The sequence below is a fragment of the Salmo trutta genome, chromosome 25 (genome assembly GCF_901001165.1).
Source record: "Salmo trutta chromosome 25, fSalTru1.1, whole genome shotgun sequence".
Taxonomy (NCBI): domain Eukaryota; kingdom Metazoa; phylum Chordata; class Actinopteri; order Salmoniformes; family Salmonidae; genus Salmo; species Salmo trutta.
The window spans coordinates 10,494,928-10,521,093 of NC_042981.1; the positions used below are offsets into that span (position 1 = coordinate 10,494,928).

Here is a 26,166-nt window from a genome sequence, read left to right on the forward strand (position 1 = left end):
GTATAAAGCTGGCCATTTTAAACATACATGCTCTAGCAATGTGAAATGTATTATTAGAATAACGATGAAAGTGTTGGTAGAGAATAATCATTTAATTTAACCTACCTGATGCATTATGGCGCAAGTTATTAAAGTGTGTGTTTATGTAAAACTGTTGTTTTATGGTACATGTCCATGGGAAATTACGCATTTATGGTAGAAATGTGTTTTGGGGCAAACATGATGGGACATTCATAGCGGCCGAGAGTTCCTGGAAAGAGTATTTATGTGGTCAGTTGGCCTTTGCCTGGAGGAGAGCAGGCTGGGCAGGTAACAAGTTGGCTACAGTAGAGTTATACCTGGAGGAGAGCAGGCTGGGCAGGTAACAGGTTGATTACAGTAGAGTTACACCTGGAGGAGAGCAGGCTGGGCAGGTAACAAGTTGGCTACAGTAGAGTTATACCTGGAGGAGAGCCGGCTGGGCAGGTAACAAGTTGGCTACAGTAGAGTTACACCTGGAGGAGAGCAGGCTGGGCAGGTAACAAGTTGGCTACAGTAGAGTTACACCTGGAGGAGAGCAGGCTGGGCAGGTAACAAGTTGGCTACAGTAGAGTTACACCTGGAGGAGAGCAGGCTGGGCAGGTAACAAGTTGGCTACAGTAGAGTTACACCTGGAGGAGAGCAGGCTGGGCAGGTAACAGGTTGGCTACAGTAGAGTTACACCTGGAGGAGAGCAGGCTGGGCAGGTAACAAGTTGGCTACAGTAGAGTTACACCTGGAGGAGAGCAGGCTGGGCAGGTAACAAGTTGGCTACAGTAGAGTTACACCTGGAGGAGAGCAGTCTGGGCAGGTAACAGGTTGGCTACAGTAGAGTTACACCTGGAGGAGAGCAGGCTGGGCAGGTAACAAGTTGGCTACAGTAGAGTTACACCTGGAGGAGAGCAGGCTGGGCAGGTAACAAGTTGGCTACAGTAGAGTTATACCTGGAGGAGAGCAGGCTGGGCAGGTAACAAGTTGGCTACAGTAGAGTTACACCTGGAGGAGAGCAGGCTGGGCAGGTAACAGGTTGGCTACAGTAGAGTTACACCTGGAGGAGAGCAGGCTGGGCAGGTAACAAGTTGGCTACAGTAGAGTTATACCTGGAGGAGAGCAGGCTGGGCAGGTAACAAGTTGGCTACAGTAGAGTTACACCTGGAGGAGAGCAGGCTGGGCAGGTAACAGGTTGGCTACAGTAGAGTTACACCTGGAGGAGAGCAGTCTGGGCAGGTAACAAGTTGGCTACAGTAGAGTTACACCTGGAGGAGAGCAGTCTGGGCAGGTAACAGGTTGGCTACAGTAGAGTTATACCTGGAGGAGAGCAGGCTGGGCAGGTAACAAGTTGGCTACAGTAGAGTTACACCTGGAGGAGAGCAGGCTGGGCAGGTAACAAGTTGGCTACAGTAGAGTTATACCTGGAGGAGAGCAGGCTGGGCAGGTAACAAGTTGGCTACAGTAGAGTTACACCTGGAGGAGAGCAGGCTGGGCAGGTAACAAGTTGGCTACAGTAGAGTTATACCTGGAGGAGAGCAGTCTGGGCAGGTAACAAGTTGGCTACAGTAGAGTTACACCTGGAGGAGAGCAGGCTGGGCAGGTAACAAGTTGGCTACAGTAGAGTTATACCTGGAGGAGAGCAGGCTGGGCAGGTAACAAGTTGGCTACAGTAGAGTTACACCTGGAGGAGAGCAGTCTGGGCAGGTAACAAGTTGGCTACAGTAGAGTTATACCTGGAGGAGAGCAGGCTGGGCAGGTAACAGGTTGGTTACAGTAGAGTTATACCTGGAGGAGAGCAGGCTGGGCAGGTAACAAGTTGGCTACAGTAGAGTTACACCTGGAGGAGAGCAGTCTGGGCAGGTAACAAGTTGGCTACAGTAGAGTTACACCTGGAGGAGAGCAGTCTGGGCAGGTAACAAGTTGGCTACAGTAGAGTTACACCTGGAGGAGAGCAGGCTGGGCAGGTAACAAGTTGGCTACAGTAGAGTTACACCTGGAGGAGAGCAGGCTGGGCAGGTAACAAGTTGGCTACAGTAGAGTTACACCTGGAGGAGAGCAGGCTGGGCAGGTAACAAGTTGGCTACAGTAGAGTTACACCTGGAGGAGAGCAGGCTGGGCAGGTAACAGGTTGGCTACAGTAGAGTTATACCTGGAGGAGAGCAGGCTGGGCAGGTAACAGGTTGGCTACAGTAGAGTTACACCTGGAGGAGAGCAGGCTGGGCAGGTAACAGGTTGGCTACAGTAGAGTTACACCTGGAGGAGAGCAGGCTGGGCAGGTAACAAGTTGGCTACAGTAGAGTTATACCTGGAGGAGAGCAGGCTGGGCAGGTAACAAGTTGGCTACAGTAGAGTTATACCTGGAGGAGAGCAGGCTGGGCAGGTAACAAGTTGGCTACAGTAGAGTTATACCTGGAGGAGAGCAGGCTGGGCAGGTAACAAGTTGGCTAGAGTAGAGTTACACCTGAGTTTGGCTATAGACAGAGTTGTTACCGGAATAGTTTATACTGAGAATATCTTTGATTTATTGAAGTATTTGTCAAAGTCCTGTTATTTTCTGTATTAAGTTTATTGGCCAGTTCGTCCTGCACCAGTCTCATCCGGCACCAGCACATCCTGTCTGTCTCCTCACTGTCCAATCCACTGCTTCTGCTTCACAGGTGGTTTGTGACAAATCTGGATAGTAATCAGACATTTTTACAGCCAAGAGGAAGGAAATGTATAATATGTTGTACGTTTAAAGCGCAATAATTGATTCATTTATTGCAGGTGTCATTGAATCTTTATGAAAATGTTTTTCCATTTTCTCCCACCCAATTCAGCAGTCTTAACATCTAGCATGTTGTTCCATGATTGACGTCTGCCCTGGTCAAACGTAGTGCCCAACATGGTGATGAGTGTGTCGTGTGGATACTCAGATGCCATGTGGGTTAATTACCAATGCATGAAGCTTGATGTAATTATTTCAGAATCTCTGAATTAAACATGCTTCAGGGGCCAGGAACAATCGACAGACAGTCTCCTCAACCATACAGAGGGAAAACGACCCCCTCTCCTGTCTCTAACTCTTACTCTCTCCATCTTTAAAAAAAATGTTCTCATCTCCCTCTCTCCATTTGTCTCTTTCATCACTCCCTCTTGGTTGCTATCTCTCTTGCTGTCTGTCCCTCCCCATCTCCCTTTAGCTCTGTGCTGTTGAATTGTAAAGGGGATCTCTTCTTGTCTGGAGATTTTTGGGGGGGGGACGTTTGTCACCCTGCTATGAAAGTCCCTGCTAATGGATTTAAGGTCAATGTCCCAATCCCCTGGGCTAGGGCAGTTAGCCTACTGATACAGAGAAATGCTCAGCGTTCGTTCCGCTTATTCCCATCCTCTTTTAAAGTGTCATTCAGATCCTTTTCAACACCGTTCCGTTTAATCCGTGAATCTTAGAAAGAAATGATATTACATAATAAATGTCTGAGCAGACACCCGCTCTGCGGCGTACTGATGTGGTCGATCGGTTTAGTTTAGCCTCTTCCACTTCCTTATAGCAACAGTCTCTATGCGGGGGAGCTCATGCAGGAGAGAGCATAAGTGGAACACGTCTCAACATTACAAGAACTAGTCTACTGGTTTCTTCTGTGTGGCAATGGTCTATTGTCGGTCAATAAAGAGAGGGAAGGGGAGATGGTGGGAGGAAAGATGGAAGGGGAGAGAGGAGGGTGGGAGCCAAGGTTATTATAGTAAACGAAATCAAAACGAATCATGAAGAAACTATTTTGTAAACAGAAATAAAATAATTAACAAACCTGTTAATGACGTGGCACCCAACCATTGGTTGATGCATGCAACATCAATGCAGGGGAACACCACGTTGATGTGGTTAGCTGATACCTAAAATACCTATCCAGGTGTTGTTGCGGACACCTGCCAGATCTTACGTCTGAGCAGAGGAATGGCCCATCTGAGATGAGTTTGATGCAAGACTTTGCGCTCACAGAGAGTCTGCACGGGTGCGCTTCATACTGCTACAACATAGAAGCTAATGGGACCTAAACAGCGGGGAAGTTTAGCCTCGCGCTTCAACCCTCCTAGTTGTTGCGGAAATTGACCCACTACTGTTTACTTCGTAAATATAAAAACGAAATAGAAATGTTTCCTGGTTGATAACATTCTAATAGTTCGCCTAATTTCAGTATGTGACAAAACAAGCAAGTATATTATGGAGAATCATTGTACCATCTAAACCGGTGTGAAATGTATTTTCCATAACCAAACATATTGTATTTCCAGCTGTTTTGAAACTGTTGTACAAAATCGAAAGTAAAAGACGCAAAAACTAAACTTAAGAACGGGAAGCATAAAAATAGCACACACATACCAGATCTACCACCTTGAAAGGAAGTCTATGAGAATGAATTTGTTCTGACCACCCCAAAAGTTGCATATTGCAGCTTTCATTTAACACCACAATTATAATCATCTTGGGAGGAGAGGGATGCCGTTTTTTTTATGTGATTCCAAACAAGGTCAGATTGAACAAGAGCCCAGTGTGTGTGTGTGTGTGTGTGTGTGTGTGTGTGTGTGTGTGTGTGTGTGTAGCTGTCTGTTATGATCATATTCAGGAGGAACTGGCAGACCCAGACAGACAGCACACCTCCTCCTCCTGTCCATCCCCAGCCCCCTGTGTGTGTGGGGGGGTAATACAGCACATACCTAGCTCACTCATCCATCTGCCCCTGCACTAGAATCACTACCACTGATCTAATGGTAGTGTTTCTGGCTGCCCTGCCATAGCTCTGTACACTGGAGACAATGAGGTTAATATTAGGAGACAGACACAGGATTTAACCACCCTAATCTCATACTAGGGCGAGTAGGTTTATATTGGGGTCAAAGGTCAGACCAAGATCTGTTAAAACATTTGAATTTAGTCCGTGAGGGGGGGGAGCATCAATGTTAATTTCCAGAGTCCTACTGTTGTGATTTTATTAGTACAGTAAACTGTTTTGTACCTGGAAATAGGACTATGTTTACGTGTAGTCGTTCATTTGATTAGGATTGTTTTAGGAGGATTGGGAGTTTCTTACCAGAGGCTGTTCAGATGGCTACCCTTTGTAAATATTGACCATGAGTAGATTGTCCAAGATCTTATGAAGACATAGAACGCTTTGTCATCACGGATAGTATGTTTTTTGTTAGAATACTTAATATAAATTAACTTTTTAGGATTCCCTCAGTCTCCTTCACCCTCTGTGAACCAAGAAGGGGAGAAGCTATGGAAGGGCTAGTTCACTTGTCTTTTGCTGCCCTCTGCTGGTGGTCAGTGAGACGTTGTGCTGAATGATCATCACTAAACCTTGCCACTCCTTGTGTCTAAGTTAATTTAGCCCCATACTCACTGAGCGTCACCTATTTGTGGTATAAATTCCTTATCCATGCTTGAACAAACTTTTGTGGTTCAAACTTGTGAAACAGCGTGTTACACACACACACACACACACACACCCTAACACTCAGCAGAGAGGGGTTTATGTTATCTAGTGAATGAACAGCGAGTCAGTGTGTGTGTGTGTGTGGTAGTGAGCAGAAAGACCCAGCTGGTCACACACAGCCCCACCTTCACAGCAGCCCTGGCTATATTTCTGTTTGCTGGACACTCCTCCTTTGAGTTGAAGTTGCATTGTTCTCCACTGAGTGTTCTGAGGAGTAACTCAGTCAAGTTTGAAAAGACAACGAGGAACCGGACTTAACCACCCTAATCGTTCCTCCTGTCAAGCGCAAGTGGGGGGGGAGGGGGTATAAGAAACAGGCTGCCAACTTGTGGTGAGAATTGTAAAAGATCTCTTTACTTTTCCTGTTACTCTCACGCTGAACTGGAGCATCTGGTGAACTAATGCCTGTTAGTTTAGTGTTGGTTTGCTGATGTCAGCCTTCTTTCATAGGATGAACAACGTTGCTCTGTAATAATAGACCTCTTTAGTGGCTGTGGGGAAGTTTTTATCATAATAATTGGATCTGCTGTTATTTGCTGTGTCTCTGGTTCCTTCCCTTTTAGTGTCGTCCTGTTTTCACTAAGCGGTGTGTGTACAGTATGACCCCGCTAAGAGATTGTTGTGATGGACATGATAGCTATGATGTATGATATGACCCATTCCCCTGTTGTTAGACTGTGCTGATACATGACATAAAGGGATATGTACTGTAGGAGGCCTGTTGCACATAATGGGTGTCTGCTGAATGGTTGATAGTTGTCCGAATGAATGAATGAATGAATGAATGAATGAATGAATGAATGAATTAATGAATGAATGGGTGAATGGGTGAATGGGTGAAGGAGTGAATGCGAAGGCCTATGTGTTTGCTAACTCTTATTAGGCTGAGATGATCGACACAAAAGTAGGAATTGATATAGAGGAGCGATCTGAGGATATAAGAGATGTGCGGATTTGTATCTCTATATTGGTGGCAGCCTAGTGGTTAGCGTTGGGCCAGTAACTGAAAGGTTGCTTGTTTGATCCCTGCCCTTGAGCAAGGCACTTAACCCTAATATCTCCAGGGTCGCCGTCAATAATGGCTGATCCCTGGCCATGACCACATTTTCTGAGGGTGTCTCGGGGGGGAGGGATATGCAAAAAAAACTAATTTTCCATTTCACCATAATTGTACTGATTAAGAGGTTGTACATGTGTGAAACAGGATAAATATAAGTACCCTATTTGACTAGCTTTTGGCGGTATACCGAGATATTTGGAAATAGCCACGGGAGGGGTTTTCCAATACTGTCAATACCGTTGAAACAATTTCTTTAAAGTTTTTCAATAAATGTGAATATTTGTAGAAATGTAAGTAAATATCTGCAGTCAACTTGTGCAATACGTTAGGAGATAAAGCATATCGTGTTCATTTCACCTGTCATATTATTTTACATAATGATGCTTACGATTGAGCCAGTCACGTGTGTTTGTTTGTAAAATAGCACAACGGGAGAAAGCAGGAGCAGGTGAGTCCAGCAGTGTATTTACAGGGGTCGTGTTTTATATTGAAAGTGTTTTTTTGCTTCAGTAGAGTGATCAGGGACGTGCAACTGTAGTTTTCCTTCACAGAAAATACATAGTGCAACACACCTGGCAGAAAATAGCTTCATTTTCATCAGATGACAACAATGGAAAACAAAGTTGTTGTTTTTTACGGTGCATGGCCATCATGTTTATCATAGGAAGATTGTAGCCAGCTACATTTCCTATTTTTTTGCTTAAAGTTAATCTTGCATTTTACAAAGAAGTAGGCTGGCTACACCGTGAAAAGTAGCTACCCGTCAGTCATAGCGCTGTCTGCTGTTAGAATGCCCCTTTGGAAATTCTCATCCGAGTGGAGAAGTGCAACTGAAGCACAAAATTAGTCTGATGCCAAGCAGAAATTACAATAAGCATTTTAGAGCTGTGTTTACAAAACAATATTTCTTCTGCATTTTATATATTTTTCCTGTGTGAAAATCACAGATTTCTGTCTTAATGGGACCGCTAAGTTTAACTTTCTTGTGACAGTGCATTCGGAAAGTATTCAGACCCCTTGACTTTTTCCACATTGTTACTTTACAGCCTTATTCTAAAATTTATGCAAATTATATATTTTTTAATCCATCTACAAACAATACCCCATGAAGACAAAGCAACATTTTTGCAGATGTATAAAAAAAACTGCTGAAATGTCACATTGACCCTTTGAAGTACCATTGGCAGCGATTACAGACTCTTTTTTTTGGTATGATGCTACAAGCTTGGCACACCTGTATTTGGGGAGTTTATCCCATTCTTCTCTGCAGATCCTCTCAAGCTCTTTCAGGTTGGATAGGGAGCATCGCTGCACAGCTATTTTCAGGTTTCTCCAGAGATGTTCGATCGGGTTCAAGTCCCGGCTCTGGCTGGGCCACTTAAGGACATTCAGAGACTTGTCCCGAAGCCACTCCTGCGTTGTCTTTGCTGTGTTCTTAGGGTCATTGTCCTGTTGGAAGGTGAACCTTCACCCCAGTCTGAGGTCCTGAGCTCTCTGGAGCAGGTTTTCATCAAGGATCTCTCTGTACTTTGCACCGTTCATCTTTCCCTCGATTCTGGCTAGTTTCCCCGTCCCTGCCGCTGAAAATGTCCTCCACAGCATGATGCTGCCACCACCATACTTCACCGTTGTGATGGTGCCAAAAGAGTTCAATCTTGGTTTCATCAGACCAGAGAATCTTGTTTCTCATGGTCTGAGAGTCCTTTAGGTGCCTTTTGGCAAACTTCAAGCGGGCTGATGTGCCTTTTACTGAGGAATGGCTTCTGTCTGGCCACTCTACCATAAAGGCCCAATTGGTGGAGTGCTGCAGAGATGGTTGTCCTTCTGGAAGGTTCTCCCATCTCCACAGAGGAACTCTGGAGCTCTGTCAGAGTGACCATCGGGTTCTTGGTCACTTGACCAAGGCTTTTCTCCCCCGATTGCTCACTTTGGCCGGGCGGCCAGCTCTAGGAAGAGTCTTGGTGTTTCCAAACTTCTTCCATTTAAGAATGATGGAGGCCAATCTGTTCTTGGGGACCTTCAATGCTGCAGACATTTTTTGGTACCCTTCCCCATATCTGTGCCTTGACACAATCCTGTCGCAGAGCTCTACGGACAATTCCTTCGACCTCCTGCCTTGGTTTTTGCTCTCACATGCACTATCAATTGTGGGACCTTATATAGACAGGTGTGTGCCTTTGTAAATCATGTCCAATCAATTGAATTTACCACAGGTGGACTCCAATAAAGTTGTAGAAACATCTCAAGGATGATCAATGGAAACAGGATGCACCTGAACTCACTTTCAAATCTCATAGCAAAGTGTCTGAATACTTATGCGAAGATATTTGTTTTATTTTTAATACATTTGTAAACATGTGTAAACCTGTTTTCACTTTGTCATTATGGGGATTGTCTGAAGATTGATGAGGAAAAACAATAATTTCATCAATTTTAGATAAGGCTGTAAATTAACAAAATGTGGAAAAAGTCAAGGGGTCTGAATACTTTCCCGAATGCACTATATCTAAGTGGCTGAATTAATAACTAGACGGGGCATCATATTGTTAGCTTTTTGCCATGTTTGAAATAGTCAAAGACCTTTGGATGAGCTCTCTGTACAGCTGCCACTGCTATCTCGACATCCAATAGCTCCTACATATGGTTGTGCATGTAAATGCTCTATAACTTGTGGTATTTTTGTTAGCATTCTGGTAATCGACACCCAAAGGGTTTTTCTGTAGTTTGTGTACTTTTCTGCCCCCTTGTGTACTAAACCGGTAATGGCATAAATCCCGGGATGAGAGGATGGTATGACAATGTAAAAATGTGGATACCGCTCAAGCCTATATTTGACCTTTTTATATGCAATGCTTCATCTGAAGCAACGCCAGACTCAGACTTTTTGAAGTGTGTGTGTTAGTGAGAGCATCCCCAGATAGCTCCAGCTCCACCACAAGCGGTCAGGTGAGATATCCACTGTAGCGTTGTTTCTGAAAGGAGCACCATAAGACAGATCTCTTATCACCAGACATACAGCGGCCTCAGGACACGAGACAAGGAAGACGTTTTGTCTTCAGATACCTTCCGGATCCATTGTCAACTGGTGATGTGACTGTCCTTTACTCCTCTGATCTGATGAGACCTGTTACAGGGGACTGCCTCAGTTACTGCTTAGAGAGGGAGACAAGCCCTGATGCTGTGGTGCAGTAGTTTCAATGGGGATCTCCCCTGTCAGGACGTGCACAGGGCATCTGCAACCCATCTGTTCCGTTTGTCTGAGGGTCAGACTGTAACAAAGGTGCCTGGTTATGGCTTTCCCTCTACTCTCACCTACGAGCATCAGACGGTTGTATACAAAATGAATTAATAAGCAGGATCTTGGATGGGGAATATAACTCTGGCTATTACATTCACGAGCATAATGTAAGAAGGTATTTTTCATAGAAGTGAAGACATCAAGACAGCATTTTTTCATAGCCGCTTACAATGACATAAGACGTATTGTGTTGAACATACCATGCAAAATAAGCGCTGGGAGGCATGAGATATCATGTGGTCACCCTACAATGGACTGTTTATAAGAAGCACGCAGTGGCGATCTGTCTGTGGTCTGACAGTGCTATGCCTCTCAATGGACAACAGCCTAGATCATTTGTTCATTCATTTCTCAACTCGATGGGTGAAAAGAAAAGGTCTGCGTCCCAAATTGCACCCTGTTCCCTATATAGTGTACTATTTTTGGGCCCTGGTCAATGGGCCCTGGTGAAAGGTAATGCCCTTCATAAGGAATAGGGTACCATTTGGGATGCATGCAGCCAAGCAGCTAGACTTGACTGTTTCTGACCTCCGGGACATCATGTCATTTAACCGAATGAATGGTTCTTTTTTTCTGGACAGTTGAGCCAGTCAGTCACAGTATCATACCACGAGGGTTAGGGTTAGTATCATACCACAAGGGTTAGGGTTAGTATCATACCACAAGAAGGAGACCAGTGAGCCTTCAGTTGCTGGTCACAACTCAGGATTGTTTGGGGAAAAGACACTAGAATACATACCCTTTTTAAATTCATTATAACATAATGTATTCATCATTTCTGATTTAGTTTAGAGAGATAAGGTTGGGCAGAGTACAGACACATTCAAATCCACTCAAATGACTAGTGTGAGGGATGCATACTCTTTTTAAATGTTTCATAATAACTAATGTAATATTTTCAGCTGTATTTATGTTGTCTGCATGCTTTGTGGTTGTAGGTTTGGGGTAAATACTGTAAGGCCTGTAGTGTAAAGAGGCAGTTGGAGTATAGCATGTATGGGAGATGAACACTACCGGTCAAAAGTTTTAGAACATCTGCTCATTCAAGGGTTTTATTTTATTTGTACTATTTTCTATATTGTAGAATAATAGTGAAGACATTAAAACTATGAAATAACACATGGAATCATGTAGTAACCAAAAAAGTGTTAAATAAATCAAAATATATTTTATATTTGAGATTCTTCAAATAGCCACACTTTGCCTTGATGACAGCGTTGCACCCTCTTGGCATTCTCTCAACCAGCTTCACCTGGAATGCTTTTCCAACAGTCTTGGAGTTCCCACATATGCTGAGCACTTGTTGGCTGCTGTTCCTTCACTCTGCGGTCTGACTCTTCCCAAACCATCTCAATTTGGTTGAGGTCGAGGGATTATGGAGGGCAGGTCATTTGATGCAGCACTCCATCACTCTCCTTCTTGGTAAAATAGCCCTTACACAGCCTGGAGGTGTATTGGGTCATTGTCCTGTTGAAAAACAAATGATAGTCTCTCTAAGCCCAATCCAGATGGGATGGCGTATCGCTGCAGAATGCTGTGGTAGCCATGCTGGTTAAGTGTGCCTTGAATTCTAAATAAATCAGACAATGTCACCAGCAAAGCACTCTCACAGCATAACACCTCCTCCTCCATGTATTACGGTGGGAAATACACATGCAGAAATCATCCATTCTACCACACCGCGTCTCATAAAGACACGGCTCTTGGAACCAAAAATCTCCAATTTGGACTCCAGACCAAAGGACAAATTTCCACCAGTCTAATGTCTATTGCTTATGTTTGTTGGCCCAAGCAAGTCTCTTCTTATTATTGGTGGCCTTTAGTAGTGGTTTCTTTGCAGCAATTCGACCATGAAGGCCTGATTCACACAGACTCCTCTGAACAGTTGATATTGAGATGTGTCTGTTACTTGAACTCTGTGAAGCATTTATTTGGCCTGCAATTTCTGAGGCTGGTAACTCTAATGAACTCATCCTCTGCAGCAGAGGTAACTCTGGGTCTTCCATTCCTGTGGCGGTCTTCATGAGAGCCAGTTTCATCGTAACGCTTGATCGTTTTTGCGACTGCACTTGAAGAAACCTTCAACGTTCTTGAAATTTTCCGTATTGACTGACATTCATGTCTTAAAGTAATGATGGACTGTTGTTTCTCTTTGCTTATTTGAGCTGTTCTTGCCATAATATACAGTCGTGGCCAAAAGTTTTGAGAATGACACAAATATTAATTTTCACGAAGTCTGCTGCCTCAGTTTGTGTGATAGCAATTTGCATACACTCCAGAATGTTATTAAGAATGATCAGATGAGTTGCAATTAATTGCAAAGTCCCTCTTTGCCATGAAAATGAACTGAATCCCCCCAAAATCTCCAATGCATTTCAGCCCTGCCACAAAAGGACCAGCTGACATGTCATTGATTCTCTCGTTAACACAGGTGTGAGTGTTGACGAGGACAAGGCTGGAGATCACTCTGCCATGCTGACTGAGTTCAAATAACAGACCGGAAGCTTCAAAATGAGGGTGGTGCTTAAAATCATTGTTCTTCCTCTGTCAACCATGGTTACCTGCAAGGAAACACGTGCAGTCATCATTGCTTTGCACAAAAAGGGCTTCACAGGCAAGAATATTGCTGCCAGTAAGATTGCACCTAAATTAACCATTTATCGGATCATCAAGAACTTCAAGGAGAGCGGTTCAATTGTTGTGAAGAAGGCTTCAGGGTGCCCAAGAAAGTCCAGCAAGCGCCAGGACCGTCTCCTAAAGTTGATTTAGCTGCGGGATCGGAGCACCACCAGTACAGAGCTTGCTCAGGAATGGCAGCAGGCAGGTGTGAGTGCATCTGCACGCACAGTGAGGTGAAGCCTTTTGGAGAATGGCCTGGTGTCAAGAAGGGCAGCAAAGAAGCCACTTCTCTCCAGGAAAAACATCAGGGACAGACTAATATTCTGCAAAAGGTAGAGGGATTGGACTGCTGAGGACTGGGGTAAAGTCATTTTCTCTGATGAATCCCCTTTCCGATTGTTTGGGGCATCCGGAAAAAAGATTGTCCTGTGTCATGCCAACAGTAAAGCATCCTGAGCCCATTCATGTGTGGGGTTGCTTCTCAGCCAAGGGAGTGGGCTCACTCACAATTTTGCCTAAGAACACAGCCATGAATAAAGAATGGTACCAACACATCCTCCGAGAGCAACTTCTCCCAACCATCCAGGAACAGTTTGGTGACGAACAATGCCTTTTCCAGCATGATGGAGCTCCTTGCCATTTGGCAAAAGTGATAACTAAGTGGCTCGGGGAACAAATCATCGATATTTTGGGTCCATGGCCAGGAAACTCCCCAGACCTTAATCCCATTGAGAACTTGTGATCAATCCTCAAGAGGCGGGTGAACAAACAAAAACCCACAAATTCTGACAAACTTACAGCATGCCAGGGCGGATTTCGGAGGTCTTGAAAAAGAAGGGTCAACACTGCAAATATTGACTCTTTGCATCAACTTCATGTAATTGTCAATAAAAGCCTTTGACACTTATGAAACGCTTCTAATTATACTTCAGTATTCCATAGTAACATCTGACAAAAATATCTAAAGACACTGAAGCAGCAGACTTTGTGAAAATTAATATTTGTGTAATTCTCAAAACTTTTTGCTACGACTGTAGACTTGATATTTTACCAAATAGGGCTATCTTCTGTATATTGTACATACAGTACAGTTAGGAACTTCCGCTAACTGCATGAAATATTACTTTGAAGTCTAACATTAAACTACAGTACTACATTATCCTTTTAAATTGGAAAAATAATATATACTGAACAAAAATATTAATGCAGCATGTAAAGTGTTGGTCCCATGTTCCATGAGCTGAAATGAAAGATCCCTGAAGTGTTCCATACGCACAAAAATCTTAATTCTCTCCGATTTTATGCACAAATTTGTTTACATCCCTGTTAGTGAGCATTTCTCCTTTGCAAAGATAATCCATCCACCTGACAGGTGTGGCATATCAAGAAGCTGATAAAACTACATGATCATTACACAAGGTCACCTTGTGCTGGGGACAATAAAAGGCCACTCCTAAAATGTACAGTCTTGTCACAAAACACAATGCCATAAATGTGAAGTTTTGAGGAAGCATGCAATTGGCATGCTGACTGCAGGAATGTCCACCAGAGCTGTTGTCAGAGAATTGAATGTTAATTTCTCTACCATAAGTCGCCTCAAATGTTGTTTTAGAAAATGTGTTAGTACGTCAAAAAGGCCTCGATATCGGACTCGTTTTACTGTGGATATAGATACTTTTGTACCTGTTTAATACGTTCATCTCTAGGAGACAGATCGCGTCTCCTTCCTGAGCAGTATGACAGCTGAGTGGTCCCATGGTGTTTATACTTGCGCACTATTGTTTTGTACAGATGAACGTGGTACCTTCAGGCGTTTGGAAATTGCTCCCAAGGATGAACCAGACTTGTGTAGGTCTTGGCTGATTTCTTTAGATTTTCCCATGATGTCAAGCAAAGAGGCACTGAGTTTGATGGTAGGCCTTGAAATACATCCACAGGTACACCTCCAATTGACTCAAATTATGTCAATCAGCTTATCAGAGGCTTCTAAAGCCATGACATTATTTTCTGGAATTTTCCAAGCTGTTTAAAGGCACAGTCAACTTAGTGTATGTAAACTTCTGACCCACTGGAATTGTAATACAGTGAATTATAAGTGAAATAATCTGTCTGTAAACATTTGTTGGAAAAATGACTTGTGTCATGCACAAAGTAGATGTCCTAAACGACTTGCCAAAACTATAGTTTGTTAACAAGACGTGGAGTGGTTGAAAAACGAGTTTTAATGACTCCAACCTAAGTTTATGTAAACTTCTGACTTCAACTGTAACAGCAGCTGCTTGTCAGATTTGTATTCCTCAGAATTTAGCTGGAGATGTTTAGTCACTGTTTTTCTTCCAAAGAGAAAATAATTATATGAAACATTGGCCAGATCAGCTGTAACCTTGAGCTTCTCACTGATAAGCAGTTTGTGCTGAAGAAGAATGTCTGAGTCAGTGAAATTAAACACCAGGGATGTATCCCAAATGACACCCTATTCCCTTTATAGAGCACTACTTTTGACCAGGGCCCATAGGGTTCTGATCAAAAGGTGTACACTATATAGGGAAATGGGGTACCATTTGAGATGCATCCCTGGTGTTTCATTTCACTGACTCAGACATTCTTCTTCAGCACAAACTGCTTATCAGTGAGAAGCTCAAGGTTACAGCTGATCTGGCCAATGTTTCATAGAATTATTTTCTCTTTGGAAGAAAAACAGTGACTAAGCATGTTCTCCAGGCAGCTCTGTGAAATCTGGTGCGTATCCCCATAACAGTACTGATATGGGGGTATCAAAATGTGATTCAGCAGCGTAGTCGATATCCATGAAGCCCTCACCTATAGTCCCTGTCATGTAAACATAAAGAAAGAGTACAATGTCAAATCAGATTAGAGAGAAACAGGGTTGTAGAGTAAATGGTATCAGCCTGGCTCTGTAGGACAGAGAACAGATATCACTATATTATTTATTTTGTATATCCAGTTTGGGAGAGGAAAATCATCAGCAATACTTTGAAGACATTTGCAGGAGATGAGTCTGCAAAAGTCCTGAAACTTTTCCTATCTTTTTAATTTTCTTCAGCCCACACAACAAAGGGCACTAAAGAACACACTAGTGGGATGTCTCTGCAGGGTCCTGTAGGTCTGGAGATCCTGGGTTTCTATCGAGGAAAAGCCACCTCACTAGTATTCCTGGTCATTTCTGGTACAATGAGCTGTGTACTTGTACCAAAACTTCTCAAGTTGATACTGTTGACAGTGGTCAGGTCAAAGACTACTGTACATACGATGCTTCTGGGGTCACCACTGAAGAGGTATGGAGAGTGTGTAGGCGTTGTATTACTGTTGGAGAGGTAGGGCCAGTAGCTCAGACACACACACACACTAGTGTCGTGTCTTTGGCTATGCCGGATTAAGTGATATGACATGCTAACTTATAAAATTATTTCTCTGTAATTAATATTACCTGATTAAGCTAATCATGTAAATGTAATTAACTAGAAAGTCGGGGCACCACAGAAGAACGTTTATAGAGCTGTTATCCTCTGAATAAACTCTTAAAATACTTAGTAATATTTTACATCGATAGCAGTCAATCTTAACCCGTATGTTGTTTCAGTCTCATCATGAAAGTTGTAAATTCTTGGTTATCTGCACGAACCCAGTCTTTACTAAAATCATCCATACATCAATTGTCTTAAAATCATTTATTTACTACACTAAGTAATTAACAGAAAACATACAAACAGCAACTATCGTCACAAATGATGGGTAGAGGAATGTGCCCTAATGGCTAACAAGCATGGCTGGTCTGTTAGACAATGGGTCATAAAATGGTAAGCTGAGAAGTTACAGAGTTCATTAATATTAACAATTGGCAATTGAAGGCTCACTCATTCGGGAACCTTTGCAATCAATATATATTTACGCTCATGTGTCGTCGGGATTCTTGTTGGTGAGTTTTGTTCTGATGGAGAGTTTGTCAGCGTTCTCTCTCTCTCTCTCGGTTAGAATGGATCTGTCAGAGCGACATCATAGAATGGATGTGGTTGGTCTTCGCGTTCGATGATATAATTTACTTAGCTGCAGACTAATAATTAATATCAAAGACTTGTTCTTATTCTGTCGATATCGATAGTCTAAAAGTTAACCACGTGGTATGGTTCACTTTCAGTAGAGTACTTGGCTGGTCAAACCTATGAGCCAACTCGCCATGGAGTGTAGGCCTGGTCTGTAGAAATGTAAATCAGGGGGTGTTTTATAGTGCCCATAGAACAGGCTTGTCAAATGACGCCTGGTCCTGTATGTGTCCCTGGGGGCGTGCCTATGACTGAGCTAGACTTGGTTACAGAAATATAATTCTATCACTTTAACATCAGTACATAGCATCTCAATGTATTACAAATAGCTTTATCCTTAATAATACATTGTATACAACCATGTGGATTCAGTCTCATCGCTGAGGCTATCATGTAGACCGTTTTAGGGTAACATGGCTATATTGTCTCTTCTGAGTATCACAAAATTGTACCAAGCGGATCAGTTCGTAGCTGGAGTCTTCATCAATCTTCCATATCTTCTCCAGAACACACATGTCGCTCGGTTCTCCAATTCTATGAGTTGGAAGAATTTCCTTTGTCTCTCTATGAAACATGTTGTAGTAGATTCTCCTCTTGGAATTTTTACAACCCTGGGTTGGGGGGGAAGGTAGGTTGGGTGATGGTACAAAGGGGAGGGGGTCAACTGTCCTTCCTGTACCCAAAGAGGCCAACGTCATGACACTAGTCTTTCTGGCCCCTGGTCTCCCACAGTCCCCCGGTTCTCTACCATGGCACTTTACGACATCTGATGTTGATGTCGTAAAACAATGGTCAGTTTACTTGTCTACTGTTTTCCTGTTGTACTATGCACCGGATGCGGGTCTGTGATGTGATAGCTTGTGCCAACTCTCTATTGCTCTGTGATATGTAGATCCTTACTATGTGATGAGGTAGGTCTTCGTCTCTGTTCTTACGGACCATGTCTTCTCTAGGATGGCTCATTGGGAACCTTTGAGGACTTGGCTCAGGAGTACTCTGACTATTACAGCGCCTCTCTCAGTGACGTCCAAGACAGAATGGAGGAGATTAGGAAACGTAAGGTCGTACAAGATGCACAATCAGAGATGGTAAATAATATTCTACTTATTAGGTTTAACCTGACGGTTGCAATTTTACAATCAGATGTTGTCCATCATTATTTAACATCAGTACAGTGTGACGTTGTCCTTCATCACTATTTAACATCAGTACAGTGTGACGTTGTCCTTCATCACTATTTAACATCAGTACAGTGTGAAGTTGTCCTTCATCACTATTTAACATCAGTACAGTGTGACGTTGTCCTTCATCACTATTTAACATCAGTACAGTGTGAAGTTGTCCTTCATCAGTATTTAACATCAGTACAGTGTGACGTTGTCCTTCATCACTATTTAACATCAGTACAGTGTGATGTTGTATGTAACATCAGTACAGTGTGAAGTTGTCCTTCATCAGTATTTAACATCAGTACAGTGTGACGTTGTGTTTCATCACTATTTAACATCAGTACAGTGTGACGTTGTCCTTCATCACTATTTAACATCAGTACAGTGTGACGTTGTATTTAACATCAGTACAGTGTGACGTTGTCCTTCATCACTATTTAACATCAGTACAGTGTGACGTATTTAACGTCAGTATTTAACATCAGTACAGTGTGACGTTCTTCATCACTATTTAACATCAGTACAGTGTGACATTGTCCTTCATCACTATTTAACATCAGTACAGTGTGACGTTGTATTTAACATCAGTACAGTGTGACGTTGTCCTTCATCACTATTTAACATCAGTACAGTGTGACGTTGTCCTTCATCACTATTTAACATCAGTACAGTGTGACGTATTTAACATCAGTACAGTGTGACGTTCTTCATCACTATTTAACATCAGTACAGTGTGACGTTGTATTTAACATCAGTACAGTGTGATGGTTCTGGATATAGTTCTATTTCTTACTGCTTCACTTGTGCCTTCTGGGCTTTCAGGAAAAGGTGGACTTAGTCCCGACATCACTGCAGCTTCGCGCTCAGATCCAGGTGAGTGAATGCTCCCACACACACAGACGCACACAGACGCACGCCCCTCACCTATTCTATGTTTACTCTCTGGGAGGACAGATTCCCTCAGATCCAGATGAGTGAGTACAGACACACACACCTCTGCTATTGTATGTTTACTCTCTGGGAGGACTGATTCCCTCAGCTCAGATTCTGCATCACAGACATCATAGAGCAGCTGTGAGTCTGAACACTGCTCTGTCATTGTGGTCTCAAAGAGAGCTGTTTTAATGCTACAAAGTCACGTTTCACTGTCTATAGTGGAGACTGTGGCCTTGTGATTTTGTAATGCATGCTGTTATAATATGTGTCCCGGAAAAATGGTTTAAAAAAAGTTGACTGAGGAATGTCTACTGTAGCCTTTTGTGGTCAATGAGATGCACATTAGGAGTTCCAAACCAACATGCCTGTCTGTGCGCTAGAATGTGGTTCTCCTTGTGTGTTTGTCAGATTCCATTGCCTGCCTGTCTGACTGCAGTGTTCTGTTCTCTACAGGAGTCGCTAGGGCTGAGTTGCAGTAACGCAGCGTCCACTCCCGAGACTGAGAGAAGGTAAGACCATAGAGATGCTGTATATAACACTTAAACTGTTCTTATTCTAGATCTATCACCGGCATCATCTCCCCTTTGTGTGGAGTGTATTGTGGACTATATTGTAATGTGATGTCCTTATATGTAGTTCAATTGGTGTTGTCAATCAGTTGTTGGAAGTAGGACAGTCATAGCAGTTCCATACATTGTTTTCCTGTCCTAGTGAAAGTTATCTTTTTATAAACTGGGTCGTTCGAGCCCTGAATGCTGATTGGGTATGACAAAACATAAAAACAGTTATTACGTGGGTAAGCAGTATATAATAGCAATGAGGCACCTCGGGGGTTTGTGGTATATTGCCAATATACCACGGCTAAGGGCTGTATCCAGGCACTCTGCGTTGTGTCGTGCGTAAGAACAGCCCTTAGCCGTGGTATACTGGCCATATACCACACCCCCTCGTGCCTTATTACTTAACTATAAATTGTTGAACTCCTAGGGTTAGGTAGGACAGTGAGTGGGACAGTCATAGCACTTCCATACATCTTCTCCAAGGCTGCGTGTCAAATGGCACCCTATTAAATAGCTCCCTATTTAGTGCACTTCTTTTGACCAGGTACACTTCGTCTACTAGTCTACCAACGGAACACTTCCTCTACTAGTAAACCAATTGAACACTTCCTTTCCTTCCCCCTATTGTGAGTTTGGAAGGATGGATGGTCATATTGTTAACAAAGGAGAATAAGGGAGGAATCTTGGTCATGAGTAAACATGCACGCATGTTACACTGAGTCAGCAGGGTGTCGGCGACACAAGATTTAGGTTTGTTTACACCTTAGCTTTATCATTGTCCAGTCTAAAACAATGGGAGAAGTAGTATCTCATGTTAGTGGGCTCTAAAAATCAAGCCCAAGTCACCTCAAAGTCACATGACTTCATACAATATGCTGGTCTTGGTTGGGTAGCCACCTCTGAGAGTTGGTTCCTTTCAGAAGAACACAAGCCTTGATTACTACTAACCATGCTGACAGAAAGGTTGTCGAGTACCAGGCTGGCAGTGACTAGGCAGGGTGCCCCCTTGTGGTCACCTGTAGAATTGTGTCAGTGGGGGATGATAGTTGTTGCTGATGCTAGCGACTATCAGCTGATGTCAGAGGAGAGAGACAAGGGGAAAGTGACAGGGTGAGGCAGGAGAGGGAGTGGGGAGAGATACAAAGGCCACGTGAGGAGCGATGATGTTGCAGTGAGTGCAGTCAGGGTGTGAAAAGCCCCTATTGTTGTTAAGATAGCCACTGTGGTCTGACCTCTGTCCAGCAGCCAGACCAGCGCTGACTAGCAACATAATGTTTTCCCATCTGGACTGACTGACTACTGGGAATGGTCCCCACTAACACTATAGTGGCCTGGTCTGGCGGTAAGAGGGACAGTGCACGTTTGGTTTGTTGGGGACCGTGCATGTTTGTGAGGGACAGTACACGTCTGTAATTCTTGGAGAGAGAACTCAGGGTGGATAAAGTGGTGTTTTGTCAAAGATGGTACAGTAGGATAGCAGCAGTACAATGAAGAGAATTGCATCAGAAAACAGGTGAGATTTGTCTGTTATCTTACCAGACTCTGCATCTTCTATTTCTTGGGTTGTTTTTTGTTTATGCCATCTCTTGTTTTTGATTCTTGGTTGATTTGTAGGTTGGCCATGCATAAATCATCTGATGATGGATCAGGGGGTAAGTAAAATTAAAATAATCATCAGTTCTGTAATTTGATCGGTCTAAAGTATTACGAGGTATAGTGTGCTTGGTCACATGTATACTGAACAAAAATATAATCCATCCACCTGACAGGTGTGGCATATCCAAGAAGCTGATTAAACAGCATGATCATTACACAGGTGCACCTTGTGCTGGGGACAATAAAAGGCCACTCTAAAATGTGCAATTGTGTCACACAACACAATGCCACAGATGTCTCAAGTTTTGAGGGAGCGTGCAATTATCATGCTGACTGCAGGAATACACGTGGTCTGCGGTTGTGAGGCCGGTTGGACGTACTGCCAAATTCTCTAAAACGACGTTGAGGTGGCTTATGGTAGAGAAATTAACATTCAATTCTCTGGAAAAGTTGTTGCCAGAGAATTTAACCCCTGTGGGACATCCAGCGAAAAATCATATCGCCATTAGCATAACAAAATTTAATACTTTTTTTTTTTCAATTTTTTTTTCAAATTATATCATTTTATAGATACACCTCTCCTGAATCGAACCACGTTGTCCGATTTCAAAAAGGCTTTACAGCAAAAGCAAAACATTAGATTATGTTAGAGGAGTATATCGTAAAAGTAGCCACATAGCCATTTTCCGACCAACCACATGCATCACAAATAACCAAAAAACAGCTAAATGCAGCACTAACCTTTGACAATCTTCATCAGATGACACACCTAGGACATGATGTTACACAATACATGCATTATTTTGTTCGATAAAGTTCATATTTATATATAAAAACAGCATTTTACATCGGTACGTAACGTTGACTAACTATTTTCCCTCAAATGCATCCGATGAAACAGAGCTACAATTTACTAAATTACTATTCGAAAACATTTTTAAAATGTAATATTGTCATTCTAAGATTTATAGATGAATATCTCTTGAAAGCACCTGTAATGCCAGATTTAAAATTAACTTTACTGGGTAATCATACTTTGCGATGAAAGGGGATGCGATACTCTGAAAAATAGGCTAACGTTACAGGTCAGCGCCATCTTGGAACAATCGCATATCACATCTAGTTTTGTATACTATTGTCAATAATCCCTTACCTTTGGTTGTCTTCATCAGAAAGCACTTCCAGAAATCCCAGGTCCACAACAAATGTATTTTTGTTCGAAAAAATTACTCCTTTATGTTCCAAGAGCTTGTTCTTGTTAGCGCGTCTGAAAGCTGATCCAAATGCTCCGTCGGCCACGGGACAGCCATTTCGAGAAAATTCTTTTTTTTCCCATTTAGGTTCGTTCAAACATGTCAAACGTTGTATAACATAAATCTTCAGGGCGTTTTTCAACAAGAGAGCCAATAAGATTCAAGGAGGATGATTGCATTGTGTTTCAAAACGTTTCGAAAGGGGAGGGTAACCAGGGGCGCCGGCGTCATAATGGTGATGGCCCTCTCCGTGTGACCACGTTCCACTGCGTCTCATTCATTCAGTTTTCACAGTAGGAGTTTCAAATCACTTTGTAAAGACTGGGGACATCTAGTGGAAGCAATAGCAAGTGCTCAATGAACCATAGCTCACGGTGTGATTAATAGGCAATGTGATGAAGTTGAGTTCGCAATTCAGAATTCCACTTTCTGTTTCCATCTGTCTCAGGGTTTTGACTGCCATATGAGTTCTGTTATACTCACAGACACCATTCAAACAGTTTTAGAAACTTTAGGGTGTTTTCTATCCACTAGTATTAATTATATGCATATCCTAGCTTCTGAGTTTGAGTAGTAGGCCTTTTAAAATGGGCACGAATTCTTTTCAAAAATCGCTGTAGCGCACCCTATCCTAGGGGAACGCCAAGAGGTTAATGTTCATTTCTCTACCAATAGCCACCTCAACATCGTTTTAGAGAATTTGGCAGTACGTCCAACTGGCAAAGCTGTTGCCAGAGAATTTAATGTTCATTTCTCTACCATAAGCCACCTCAACGTCGTTTTAGAGAATTTGGCAGTACGTCCAACCGGACTCACAACCGCAGACCACGTGTATCCACGCCAGCCAGGAACCTCCATCTGGCTTCTTAACCTGCGGGATTGTCTCACACCAGCCACCCGGACAGCTGATGAAACTGAGGAGTATTTCTGTCTATAATAAAGCCCTTTTGTGGGGAAAAACTCATACTGATTGGCTGGGCCTGGCTCCCCAGTGGGTGGGCCTATACCCTCCCAAGCCCACCCATGGCTGCGCCCCTGACCAGTCATGTGAAATCGAAAGATTAGTTTATTTATTTCAATTGACTGATTTCCTTATGAACTGTAACTCAGTAAATCGTTGAAATTGTTGCATGGTGTGTTTCTGTTTTTGTTCAGTGTAGTTATTTGAAATGTATGTGTAACTACATACACAGTAAAGGTTGTTATTGTGTGTTATTACAAATTAACTAGTACCTCATTTGAAGATTGAATTTAGCCAGTTTTGTTCTTATCACAATTGAGTTACAATTTGATGTTACATTTTGGATTAGCTACATTTGCGTAACTTTAAAAAATAAACGTTCTACATATTGTGAAAGTTTGCTAGGGGTAGTCATTGAATGGAGCAGTGTGGATGTCATCTGTTTTATTCAGCCCTACTGTATGTCCTTGTTTAGGAAAATGGGATGAAAAGAGACAGAAAAACAAGTCTTTCTGGCAGAACTTTCGGAAGTCGCAGAAAGGTGTCATGCGGCAGAACTCAAAAGGTATGTTTTTGTTTTGGAAATATTCTCTCTCTACCCAACATATTTCTAATCGCACAAATCAGGAAACTGTGTCCTAGTCCCACCGCATCTGAAATCCCAGTCCCACTCCACTGAAACTGTGTCCCAGTCCCACCGCATCTGAAATCCCAGTCCCACTCCACTGAAACTGTGTCCTAGTCCCACCGCATCTGAAATCCCAGTCCCACTCCACTGAAACTGTGTCCCAGTCGCACCGCATCTGAAATCCCAGTCCCACTCCACTGAAACTGTGTCCCAGTCCCACCGCATCTGAAATCCCAGTCCCACTCCACTGAAACTGTGTCTTAGTCCCACCGCATCTGAAATCCCAATCCCACTCCACTGAAACTGTGTCCCAGTCGCACCGCATCTGAAATCCCAGTCCCACTCCACTGAAACTGTGTCTTAGTCCCACCGCATCTGAAATCCCAGTCCCACTCCACTGAAACTGTGTCCTAGTCCCACCGCATCTGAAATCCCAGTCCCACTCCACTGAAACTGTGTCCTAGTCCCACCGCATCTGAAATCCCAGTCCCACTCCACTGAAACTGTGTCCCAGTCGCACCGCATCTGAAATCCCAGTCCCACTCCACTGAGTCCCAGTCGCACCGCATCTGAAATCCCAGTCCCAGTTCACTGAAACTGTGTCCTAGTCCCACCGCATCTGAAATCCCAGTCCCAGTTCACTGAAACTGTGTCCTAGTCCCACCGCATCTGAAATCCCAGTCCTACTCCACTGAAACTGTGTCCCAGTCGCACCGCATCTGAAATCCCAGTCTCCCTCCACTGAAACTGTGTCCAAGTCCCACCGCATCTGAAATCCCAGTCCCACTCCACTGAAACTGTGTCCTAGTTCCACCGCATCTGAAATCCCAGTCCCACTCCACTGAAACTGTGTCTTAGTCCCACTGCATCTGAAATCCCAGTCTCCCTCCACTGAAACTGTGTCTTAGTCCCACCGCATCTGAAATCCCAGTCCCACTCCACTGAAACTGTGTCCCAGTCCCACCGCATCTGAAATCCCAGTCCCACTCCACTGAAACTGTGTCCCAGTCCCACCGCATCTGAAATCCCAGTCCCACTCCACTGAAACTGTGTCTTAGTCCCACCGCATCTGAAATCCCAGTCCCACTCCACTGAAACTGTGTCCCAGTCCCACCGCATCTGAAATCCCAGTCCCACTCCACTGAAACTGTGTCTTAGTCCCACCGCATCTGAAATCCCAGTCCCACTCCACTGAAACTGTGTCCCAGTCCCACCGCATCTGAAATCCCAGTCCCACTCCACTGAAACTGTGTCCTAGTCCCACCGCATCTGAAATCCCAGTCCCACTCCACTGAAACTGTGTCTTAGTCCCACTGCATCTGAAATCCCAGTCTCCCTCCACTGAAACTGTGTCTTAGTCCCACCGCATCTGAAATCCCAGTCCCACTCCACTGAGTCCCAGTCGCACCGCATCTGAAATCCCAGTCCCAGTTCACTGAAACTGTGTCCTAGTCCCACCGCATCTGAAATCCCAGTCCCACTCCATTGAAACTGTGTCCTAGTCCCACCGCATCTGAAATCCCAGTCCCACTCCACTGAGTCCCAGTCGCACCGCATCTGAAATCCCAGTCCCAGTTCACTGAAACTGTGTCCTAGTCCCACCGCATCTGAAATCCCAGTCCCACTCCATTGAAACTGTGTCCTAGTCCCACCGCATCTGAAATCCCAGTCCCACTCCACTGAAACTGTGTCCTAGTCCCACCGCATCTGAAATCCCAGTCCCACTCCATTGAAACTGTGTCCTAGTCCCACCGCATCTGAAATCCCAGTCCCACTCCACTGAAACTATGTCCTAGTCCCACCGCATCTGAAATCCCAGTCCCACTCCATTGAAACTGTGTCCAAGTCCCACCGCATCTGAAATCCCTGTCCCACTCCACTGAAACTGTGTCCTAGTCCCACCGCATCTGAAATCCCAGTCCCACTCCACTGAAACTATGTCCTAGTCCCACCGCATCTGAAATCCCAGTCCCACTCCATTGAAACTGTGTCCTAGTCCCACCGCATCTGAAATCCCAGTCCCACTCCACTGAAACTGTGTCCTAGTCCCACCGCATCTGAAATCCCAGTCCCACTCCACTGAAACAGTCTTAGTCTCAACGTATCTTTTAGTAATTTCCATGTGCTTGAAAGGAAGACGGATAGAAGCAATAATGTATAGACGAGAGGTGGAACTGGGATTCGATCCCACACAGGCATGGTGTCCTGGGTGGGCAGCGGCTTTCTATCTTATCTGTCCCGCTATCTAACCCTCCGCTGCTACTATACTGCTGTTTCCCAGGCGGCGAGGACATAGGATTTGTGGCCAGTGACATCACTATGAGTGATGAAGAGCGTATCCAGCTGATGATGATGGTGAAAGAGAAGATGATCAGCGTGGAGGAGGCCCTCGCAAGGGTATGTCACTTCCTGTCTTCCTACAGTTTGTGTTTTCTTCCACATACTCTCTTCTCAGAATGTACGGTCCCACTTCAAACAAAGTACACCTTACAAAAGGCTTCATAGCGCATCCATAAAGGCGTCACGGAGTATCCATCACGGC

At 43.7% G+C, this 26,166-nt stretch overlaps 1 protein-coding gene across 7 annotated transcripts in view; it reads left to right on the plus strand.

The window, feature by feature from the left end:
• The window catches only part of LOC115161993 (SAM and SH3 domain-containing protein 1), a 128,463-nt gene that overhangs the window by 83,789 nt on the left and 18,508 nt on the right, over positions 1–26,166 (plus strand). For 5 of the 7 annotated variants that reach the window (XM_029712870.1, XM_029712869.1, XM_029712868.1 and 2 more), the window contains exons 2-7: positions 17,475–17,609; positions 18,513–18,563; positions 19,080–19,135; positions 20,801–20,838; positions 23,472–23,561; positions 25,906–26,021. In XM_029712870.1, the coding sequence (XP_029568730.1) occupies positions 17,475–17,609; positions 18,513–18,563; positions 19,080–19,135; positions 20,801–20,838; positions 23,472–23,561; positions 25,906–26,021 (486 nt within the window). Of the gene's footprint in view, positions 1–5,675; positions 5,815–17,474; positions 17,610–18,512; positions 18,564–19,079; positions 19,136–20,800; positions 20,839–23,471; positions 23,562–25,905; positions 26,022–26,166 lie in introns of those variants that run through there. The other 2 variants (XM_029712872.1, XM_029712873.1) reach the window with 2 other exon arrangements.